Below are 10,580 nucleotides of genomic sequence, written 5' to 3'. Positions count from 1 at the left end.
TTATGAATAGGCAGTTGGAATTTAAATTCATGTCTTTATTTTGTGCTTATTTTGCAGTTTTAAGGTATTTGCCTCGTATAAGTGGACTGTAAAACGTCAAGGAACAAGTTTTTAAATTTTAATTCACCATCATAGAATCTTCTCTTTGCGCGTTGCCGATCTGTTCACGGCAATAGGATAGATTTGAAATGTATGATTCAGGTCAGAGCTAACCTTCGTTTCGTCTTCTTTGATAGATCATGCACAAGGGTCATCGTGCTGCCAGGATGACGGCGCTCCGGTCTCCGAGACAGGACGCGGGTCTGCGCTGCGTCAGCTGGTGTCTGTGCCGAGCGGCGGGCCGTGCTGGGGCCCCTGGCAGGCGGTGCTCCGCGCCCTGAGATGAGACGGCACGCTCACCGGTCACAGGCCCTCTTCTCCAGTCAGACTGACGATCGGCCACACTCATGCGCGTCTGGGAAGACGGCATCGTTTTGAAAAAGCTGAAGGCGACGACGTACGTCTGGGGGTGCGGATGAGCCTTTGGATCAGGTTTACGCCCACCTAAGGTAACGCGACGAAGCAGCCAGAATAGTTATGGTCAGTCATGGAGAATAACCAGGAGCCTCGTCCCAAGGGGGATGGCCAGTTTGTTTCTGCTAAAAGAAATTTTAAAATAGAAGGGGAAGATGTTCGACTCCCGAATCACGGTCTGGAAGGAGTGGAGTTTAAAAGCGAGCAGGACCGGAAACGGGCTGACGGCGGCGGGGAGCGGGCGGAGGCCGGGGAGGCGGGCGGGGGCCGCGAGCCCCCCGGCCAGCGCCTCCCTGCCGACCAGGAGGAGGAGTACGGGTCCCTGTTCTCCCAGTACAGCGGCACGCTGTACGACGTGGCCATGGAGGCCGTGACGCAGAGCCTGCTCTCCGGCCGGGGCGCGAGCTCCCGGAAGAAGTCTCCGGCCTGGAAGCATTTCTTCATCTCGCCCCGGGACAGCACGAAGGCCATCTGCACGTACTGCATGAAGGAGTTCAGCCGCGGGAAGAACGAGAAGGACTTGAGCACCAGCTGCCTCATGAGGCACGTGAGGAGGGCGCACCCCACGGTGCTCGTCCCGGAGAACGGCGGCGTGCCGGCCCCACCCTCCCTCTCGCCGCCTCCGCTGCGGCTGCCGCCAGCGCCCGCCGACACCGGGGACCCGGGCGCCGTGCTCTCGCCCACCAAGCTCGCCCCCAGACTGGCGTCCAAGGTCCCTTCCCGCGACGACGTGGCGGAGGAGTCCGCGGTCTCCCCCGAGGAAGTGCCCTCCGACGCGTCCGCCTCCGAGAAGGCGGGCAGGGAGGAGGCCCCGGGGGGGCCGCCGCCCCTCCCCACCCTCCACTGTGAGGAGACCTCGGACAACGGCCCGGAGAGAAACCCCCCGCTCCCGAAGAGCGCGTCCGGGTCCCGGCGGCGGTCTGCCGTGTGGAAGCACTTCTACCTGTCGCCGCTGGACAACTCCAAGGCCGTGTGCATCCACTGCATGAACGAGTTCAGCAGAGGGAAGAACGGGAAGGACCTGGGCACCAGCTGCCTCATCAGACACATGTGGCGGGCGCACCGCTCCATCGTGCTGCAGGAGAACGGGGGCGGCCCGGGCATCCCGCCCCCGTACGCCGCGCCCCCCACCCTGCTGCCCGCCCTGCCGCCCCCGGAGGGGGGCCCGGGCTCCGTGTCGTCCTCGCCCGGGACGCTGGCCCAGGAGTCCCCCTCCGCGTCCCCCGACCGGCCGGCCGAGGACTTGCAGGGGCGTCTGAACCCCGGGGACGCGCTCCCGGAGGACGCGTCGGCCCTGTCCTCTGACGACGTGGGCGAGGCCTTGCTGGCGTCCTCCCCCGAGAAGCCGCAGGGGGACGGGCTGAGCCCCGGCCTGTTGGAGTCCGGCGCCGTGTTCCAGCAGAACAAGAAGGTCATGAAGAGGCTGAAGTCGGAGGTTTGGCATCACTTCTCGCTGGCGCCCACGGACAGCCTCAAGGCGGTGTGCCGACACTGCACCTGTGTCATCAGCCGGGGGAAGAGGGGCGACGTGGGCACCAGCTGTCTGATGAGGCACCTCTACCGACGCCACCCCGAGGTCGTGGGGAGCCAGAAGGGCTTGCTGGGTGCGGGTTTGGCAGATTCTCCGTACGCGACCTTGGCCTCCGCGGAGGGTTCCTCCTCCAAGTTGACGGACCTGCCGGCGACGGTTACCAAACGCAATCAAGTTATGTTTCCCATTCACAGCAAAAAGACCTCCAAGCTATGGAATCACTTCTCCGTCTGCTCCACAGACCCCACGAAAGTCGTGTGCTTGCACTGCGGCCGCACTATAAGCAGGGGGAAGAAGCCCACCAACCTGGGCACCAGCTGCCTCCTGCGGCACCTGCAGAGGTTCCACGGCAGTGCGCTGAAGGCGGACGCGCCCAGGGCCGCGCGGCCCTCCTCGCCTGGCCTCCGCGGGCCCCTGGGCGCAGAGCTGTCGGGAGCTTCTTCCTTGGATGACACTGCCGAGAAGTTTTATGATTCCCACCCAGTTGCCAAAAAAATCACAAGTCTCATAGCCGAAATGATTGCACTTGACCTCCAGCCATATTCTTTTGTAGACAATGTTGGCTTTAACAGGCTGCTCGAATACTTGAAACCTCAGTACTCCCTGCCCTCGCCCTCCTACTTCTCCAGGACCGCCATCCCAGGCATGTACGATAATGTGAAGCAGATAGTTATGTCCCACCTGAAGGAGGCGGAGAGCGGCGTGGTCCACTTCACGTCTGGCATATGGATGAGTAACCAGACCCGCGAGTACCTGACGCTCACCGCGCACTGGGTCACCTTCGCGTCGTCGTCCCGGCCGTACCGTGAGGACCGCCACTGCTCGGCCCTGCTGGACGTGTCGCAGGTCGACTGTGACTACGGCGGCAACGGCATCAGGAAGCAGCTCGAGTGCTGGTGGGAGGCCTGGGTGACGTCCCCCGGCCTTCAGGTCGGGATCACGGTCACCGACGACCCGAGCATAGGGAAGACGCTGAGCGAAGGGGAGCGAGCGAGCGTGCAGTGCTTCAGCCACACGGTCGACCTCGTGGTCGGCGAGGCCATCAAGAGCCAGCGGATGGTCCAGAATCTGCTTAGCATCGCGCGGAAGATATGTGAGCGGGTCCACCGGTCGCCCAAAGCGAAGGAGAAGCTGGCGGAGCTGCAGAAGGAGTACGCGCTGCCCCAGCGCCACCTCATTCAGGACGTCCCGTCCAGGTGGAACACGTCTTTCCACATGCTCGAGCGGCTCATCGAGCAGAAGCGGGCGATCAACGAGATGTCCGTCGAGTGCAACTTCAGAGAGCTGATCAGCTGCGACCAGTGGGAGGTCATGCAGTCCGTGTGCCACGCGCTGAAGCCCTTCGACGCTGCGAGCCGGGAGATGAGCGCTCACGCGTCCACGCTCGGCCAGGTCATCCCCATGATCCACATCCTCAACAGGAAGATCGAGATGCTCTTCGAGGAGACCATGGGCATCGACACCATGCTCAAGTCTCTGAAGGAGGCCATGGTGAGCCGGCTGGCCGCCACGCTCCACGACCCCAGGTACGTCTTTGCCACGCTGCTGGACCCCCGCTACAAGGCCTCCCTGTTCTCGGAAGAGGAGGCCACGCAGTACAAGCAGGATCTAATCAGGGAACTGGAGGAGCTCAACTCTACCTCAGAGGACGCGCCCGTCTCCAACGGGTGCCACCCAGGCTCCCCCTCCAGAGACTCGGTTGGGGAGGAAGACCTGTGGTCGCTCGTGGCCAAGATGACCAGGAAGGGCCCCAAGGAGAAGACGAAGGTGCCCGAGGACATGGTGCTTGCGTATCTGGAGGAGGAGGTGCTCGAACACAGCTGTGACCCCCTCACCTACTGGAGCCTGAAGAGGTCGGCCTGGCCAGGCCTCTCCGCTCTGGCCGTCAGGTTCCTGGGCTGCCCCCCGAGCATCGTCCCTTCCGAAAGGCTGTTCGGCACGCCCACCGAGAACGGAGGCTTCGGCCAGTCCAGGCTCACGATGGAACACTTCGAAAAACTCATCTTTTTGAAAGTGAATCTTCCCTTAATATACTTTCAGTATTGAAACTCACCGCGGAGCCGCCGAACGGAAAATACTGTTGGTTACTAGGCACCAGCTGTTTGTCCCCGGGTGGTGGCGCGCTCGGGGGGTGGGGGTGGGGGCGCGTGGGACACCGCGGCCGGCACCCTGAGGTGGCACGAGCCTCACCGTCCAGCTTCACTGTAATGTCTCCGTGTGCCTTACTCCCAGCACCGCAGGCCGGGTGTCACCGCGGGCTCTCGGCCCGCTACAGAGAGCCTGTCTTGCCGATCATGAAATACGATGACTAGGGTTTCATTCATAACTGTAAAGTTTTTTAAAAGTTGGGGGTTAGTAATTTGTTTTACTAGACTGGCAGAGAAGATGTAAACGATTTTATCCTGTAGGCTTTTTATTCAATTATGTAAAAACCACAAATCAGGTACTGTATTTTAGTTAAAAAATTGCTTTAATTCAACAAAACAGCTTTTGTGGCTGTTTAATGAAATCTGTAAATAGGAGGTGGAGTTCAAGCCATCCTGGCTGAGCAGTTTTTAACTGCAGGCTCTATAAAGTATGTCGAGGAGTACAGAGAATATTCTGGAACATACCTGTTTACTGCAACAGAGGTGTGGCATTTGAAGACAAAACTAAGTTTAGATGTGTCCCGCGATGTTGGTTGTGTAGTGATGTGGTAAAGAGAGGGTTCCGGTTCATGCTTTTCATTCAGGTTTTACACGGTCGGCTCGCTCCGAGATGCCCCGACCGCTGATCACGAGCCCCCGGACGCCTGCCGTCGGCCGCACGCAGTGGCCAGTTCACGGCGGTCCTGTCGGGGACGCCCCGAGCCTCGGACCTGGTGTCGCGACACCACGAAGCTATCCTTTGAAATTTGTGCACTGACCCCGCTGACCCCACTTTGATCAAATTATGTATAAAATTCTTTTTAGAAGAGATGGCTTATTAACAGGGAAGAAGATTGTTATATCGCAGTTGTAAGAATAGCCTTAGGTGTTTAGATTTTTTTATATATAATAGGGAAGAGTCAGCCATCACGGGGGCGTTTCAGAATCCCAAGGACATCAGAATGAAGCGTCAGTTGTCAGATTGTTTGAACAATGATACGTCTTCAGAGTTTTTGCTGCAACGTCCAGAAAAGGGTTCATTTTCCTATGTCAAACCAATTAAATGTTCTGGATGAAGCAAGTCACTTGTTTGCCTGTGACCTTTTAGAAAAATTGTTTTGTTAAAAACCTGTACCTGTTATTAATCTGGATTTGCATTGACTATGTTTTAGTGTATTTATAAACGGCGAACTCAGTTTCTGAAATTAAACTTTTTATTTGCAATTTTCTGCCGGAAGACTCTGGCTTTTTATTCTTAGGGTGACAGAAGGGTCCTGCTCTGTGGGGAACCACACTTGTACAGCCTTTGACACTGGTTCCATCCTGGCCCCAGACGGCGGGGGCCGGGGTGGGGGGGGGGGAGCGGGTGCGGTGGAGACACGGTTCTCACAGTGGCATTTCTGATAACGGGAACCACCTGGCGAGACCTCCGGGTCTTGTGTCCACAGCGAGCCCTGTTACGCATTTGGCGCGCGGGAGAAGAACCTGGTGGGCAGCACACGGTCGCCTCCGCTGTGTGGCCTGAGCACGCGTGCACGCCCGTCCCACGCGTCTCTGCCGTGTGGCGGTGCACACGTCTCCTGATGGCAGCTTCTGTGCCAATGTCCAAGGAGCGCCAACCAAGGACACAGCAGGGGATCGCGCTGCCATGGTTTCCGCAAGAATTCCCGTGGGTGTTGAGAGCGATGCCGTATGGAAGGCTTTCACCAGTCTTCCCCACCCGGGGTCTAACCAAGCTCCACCAAGTGAGTCCCGGAGGCCAGGACGGATGCTACCAAGTTCAGTTGGAGCCCCCGGCTCTCCCCGCAGGAGTTCTCGCGCCCCCCACTTGGGACACGGAGAGCAGCGCGCGGCTGCTAGTGAGTTCGGGGGGGGGGGGGGGGGGGCTGGGTCGGGGCCAGGGCAGGCGCCGTGTGCTCATCTGCGTGCAGGCGAGCGTCTGGGACGGGTGTTGGCGCACTTTCCTCCTCCTCTGTTCGCGCTTCCAGGATTGACTCCGGTCTCCGCGTGTGGGAGGGTCCGCCCAAGGACCATGGACCCTGTCGTCCCCGGCCCCCACTGGGACAGCCTCCCAGTTTGGTGAGCAGGGCTGCACCCCGGAGGCGCTTGGAGCCCAGCCGTCCTGGCGGCGGGGCTGCCCGAGCGCAGGAGGGGGCAACCTGCTGACCTGCTTTTCTTAAGGTTCTGTCCTGAGAGGGAACATCGTGAGAATCGGGGGACACTGAGCATCGTGGATTGTGCCCCCAAATCAAGGGAGCACAGCGTACCTGCAGGATGTAACCGGTCAGCTCTGGGACCGAGGGGCCCAGGCCGGCCGCTGGCGCGGGGCGGTGCCTAAAGGGGTCGTGGTCCCTGCTCCTCGGAGCCCGCCGGCGGTCTGTGCTGTCTCTCAGGGAGGTTTTCTTGGAGCGCAGCCCGGCCGTCCACCCCGCCCCGAGCTGCGATGGCAGAGCCGCTGGCCCACAGAGCGCAGCGTCCACAGGACAGACTCGTTCTCCTGCTTCTCAGCGGGTCTGCCTTTCTGTCCAGCCCTTAACTCACGTGGGCCGGGCTGCTGTTGTCCGGTGAGGCCGAGTGACCGTGTGCACGGGGGGCGTTCAGAGGGGCTGCGGACGGCACGGGCTCATCCCGGGGGACGGAGCTCGGCCCCCCGGGTGCCGGCCGCACGGAGGTTCACCACCTCGTGAGCATGTGTGCTCGTCCTGCGCCAGGGCCGGCAGGTGTTCATGGAACTGGGTGCCGCAGGCACTGTGGGAACGGCAGACCGTGTGTGTTCCTGAGCTGCTGACGGTCCTGCAGGAAGGAACGGCCCACGTTGACAGCAGTGAGCGAGGGGGACGTGGCGAGACTTTTCAGGAAAGTGGGTCTGTCCTCCCGTGTTCCCGCCTTTGTTCTCCACGCAAACCCAGATCGTGAGCTGCGTATTTCAGATGCTGCTCGATTTCTCCAGTCACTCGTAAGAGAAAGCCCTTATGAAATGAGCTCGGGATCTCATTTCAGTGAATAAATGTATGTTAAACAAACACTGGGCCTTCTTTAAAGGTAAAATTCCCTTCTCCTCCACTTCTGGCTTTGAGGCAGCAGCTGGTGGCAGACGAGGGCTCCCTGAGAACCAGCCAGGCCGGAGGAAGCAGGGTTTTAAAAAGGGCTTTTTGAGAACTGCAGAGGGCAGGCACCCGGGATCTGCGGGAAGAGTCCAGCTTAAATGTGGGTCCTGCAGCCACAGCGTCCCCACGGGAGCCGGGGGGCCAGCGGGAGGCCAGCCTGCATGTAGCGGGCTCGACTGCACCAAGGTAACCTTTCCGCCCAGAGGAACGTTTCTGTTTCTTTCAGTGAAAAGATCCAGAGCTTCTGTGACTTTACGTAATTCATTCGGACTCTTGCTGAGAAAATACAAGAGTCACGGGTGATCCAATCCAGTTTTCAGACTCGGACTTGTGATTAATCCACTTGGGAAAGTTGACGGAAGGGTAGGGATTGTCACCAGCGAGTGACAGTCCGTCAACACAGGGACATCTTAAACTGAAACGGGACAGGTCAGGGACCCAGTGGGTGCCGGAGGAAGCGCAGCAGAGGCCGTCGAGGGTGGGGACGCCCGGGGCCGTGCCCGGTTGACCCAGACCTCAGCCGTCCGCGTCAGGTGCCTTGAGCCCCAAGCAGGATAAACTAAAACTAAACATCACAGCTGAGTGCCGGGAACCAAAGACAAAGAGGAAATCTGAAAAGCAGAGAAAAAAGACACGTTCACGTTCAGAGAGACTTTTCTAACAGAAGCCGCGGGGGCTGTCGCTGTGGAGCGCGTCTGCCAAGGGTCCTCAGGAGTAACGGCCAGCCCAGTTCATGCTCCCGGAAAGGGGCCTCAAGATGAGACAGGATTCGGGCGTTGAGACAAAACAAGCCTGAGAGAATCTGTCACCACCAGCCCTTCCCTGAGATGCCCCAAAGGGAGCCCTCCAGACAGAGGGCAGAAGGGAGAACGTTTCTGGGTAAAAAGTGGGGAGATCGAAATGACTCCGAAACAGGAACATCTTTCCAGGGTTGAAATACAGCCAGACTTAAAAGCTTGTCACACAGGTAGCAGCAGAGAAGGGACCGTGTGGGGCCCTTGCGGCCCCAGAGGCGGTAAAGGTAGGAACCCGAATTCTAAAGACTCAGATGCACATACTCTCAAAGACAGACACTAAAGGCAATAAAAATGTTTAAGAAACTGACCAGGAGAAAAATGGATTAACAATACTTCAGGGGCACCTGGGAGGCTCAGTCCATTGAGTGTCCAACTCTTGGTTTTGGCTCAGGTCATGATCCCAGGGTCGTGGGATCGAGCCCCATGTTGGGCTCAGTGCAGAGCCTGCTTGGGATTCTCTTTCTCTCTCAAGTAAATAAAGTTAAAAAAAATTTTTTTAACAATCACTTTAATCCAAAAGAAGGAAAGGAAGGAACACATGAGATAGCAAGAAGCAAACAGTAAACGGGGGCGGGTTCAGCCCAGAACGCGGGGCGGGGGGGAGTTTGGCCGCTAGGGAAGAGCCCGTCAGGTCGTGCTGGGTTGCGCACAGCAGTCAGCGGGCTCCAGGCAGGAAGCGCTTCCAGAGAGCTGCACGTTCGGTGGACGACACCGTCCTCGGACCCCCAAACCCCAGAACACGGCCGGCATGGGCCGTGGGCTTCAGTGTGGAAACGGGTCCCGCCCCCTCTCCCCCCCCACCTGTGCTGCCTGTTTCCACCCCTCACCCGGGCCGGGCACTGGCAGTGGTGCATGGCCCCCAGGGGACGAGGACGGTGCAGGGGAGGAGCGAGGGGTCGGCCTCCACCCTGCACAGAGGCACTGCTGGGCCGGGCTGGTCAAGGAGAAGCGGAGGTGGGAGAGGTGGAGGGAGAGGTGGGGTGAAGGCCGAGGGCGTCGAGGAGGGAGGCGAGCGTCCACACGCACGCGTGTCGCAGCCCCGTCTTCCTGTCGCTGTCAAAGATCCGGCTCCTCCCGTGGGCCCATCTCTGGGCCGTCGCGCCCAGGCTCCAATGGCGTGGCCTCCCGGCGGCACAGCCGTCCCCGCTCCGTGCTTCGGGGCGGACACATCGCGCTGTCGTGGCGCCTCATCCTCGCTTGCATACTTTGTGACGTAGGTTGGGCTTGTACCCGGGAATTTTTCCCGTGACGTTTTCAGTTGGCGCTGGGGTTTAAAGTTCAGTAAGCACTCTGTTACGGTCACCAATTCAGAACCGTGAAAGGAGTTTCTTGTATTTATAAACCTACTGAATTTTAACCTCGGGAAGTGAGTCGCTGAGCGACAGCTGGGTGGGGGCCGGGGCGAGGTGGGTGCGGGGACACAGCCCCCTGCCGTGGGCACTGCCGGGCCCCACTGCTGGCGGGCTGGCCCTGGCGCCCGTGCCGGCCCCTCCAGGAACACGCTTGTCCCGCACAGGCCACCCCACCACTGTTGGCGGGCCCAGGTCTCGAGCACAGGCTTCTGGGGCCACAGGGCCCCGGGGCCTGGACCTCCAGTTGTCCTCCCTCCATTTCCAAACAGCTGCCACAGACCCAGGCATCGTGCCTTCGTACTCGCGTCCCGAGCGGGGACACCTAGGCTGCCGCTCCCCTCGAGACTCAGACGTGGTCTCCGGGGTTGAGCGCTTCTCCAGAGACCGACTGTCCTGCGCGCCCCGGTCGGCTTCTGTCCACTCTGCCGTTCTCTTCCCATTTGTCCCCCTGCCCCCGGCACCGTGGCCTGATCTCCAGAGTGCCACGCCTCCCCCTCAGCTTTTCAATTTTCCGTGGTACTTTATGCTCTAAAAGTTCTAAATTGATTGCCAAGTTCCACGAAAGATCCCAACAGTATTTTGATCGTTTATTTTTTTTTAATTTTTTTTTCAACATTTTTTAATTTATTTTTGGGACAGAGAGAGACAGAGCATGAACGGGGGAGGGGCAGAGAGAGAGGGAGACACAGAATCGGAAACAGGCTCCAGGCTCCGAGCCATCAGCCCAGAGCCTGACGCGGGGCTCGAACTCACGGACCGCGAGATCGTGACCTGGCTGAAGTCGGACGTTTAACCGACTGCGCCACCCAGGCGCCCCTATTTTGATCGTTTAATTAAATTTACAGATCAATTTGGGGCACATAATTGTGTCATAGGTATACTTCAGACGACGTCTTTTTTGTACTGTTTACTTCTGATCTCTTTAGAAACGGAGTGGGGCCCTTTAGGAAACAAAACAGAGGAACAGAAGGGAAGGCAAGCAAAAGTAATATAAAAACAGGGAGGGGGACAAAACATAAGAGACTCTTAAATACAGAGAACAAACTTAGGGTTGCTGGAGAGGTTGGGAGTGGAGGGATGGGCCAGATGGGCAAGGGACATTAAGGAGAACATGGGTTGGGATGAGCACTGGGTGTTATGTGTAGGGGATGAAT

General features: G+C 58.9%; 1 protein-coding gene across 3 annotated transcripts in view; it reads left to right on the top strand.

Annotated features, from left to right (window-relative positions):
- ZBED4 (zinc finger BED-type containing 4) overlaps positions 1 to 5,394 on the top strand; it is a 45,487-nt gene extending 40,093 nt beyond the window's left edge. For all 3 annotated transcript variants that reach the window (XM_058740968.1, XM_058740967.1, XM_058740969.1), the window contains one exon: positions 237 to 5,394. In XM_058740968.1, the coding sequence (XP_058596951.1) occupies positions 587 to 4,090 (3,504 nt within the window). In that variant the 5' untranslated portion in view covers positions 237 to 586 and the 3' untranslated portion in view covers positions 4,091 to 5,394. The remainder of the gene's footprint in view (positions 1 to 236) is intronic.
- The last annotated feature ends 5,186 nt before the right edge of the window (positions 5,395 to 10,580 follow it).

Source organism: Neofelis nebulosa, chromosome 8 (assembly GCF_028018385.1).
Source record: "Neofelis nebulosa isolate mNeoNeb1 chromosome 8, mNeoNeb1.pri, whole genome shotgun sequence".
Lineage (NCBI taxonomy): Eukaryota > Metazoa > Chordata > Mammalia > Carnivora > Felidae > Neofelis > Neofelis nebulosa.
This window is presented reverse-complemented; position numbering and strand designations above follow the sequence as displayed.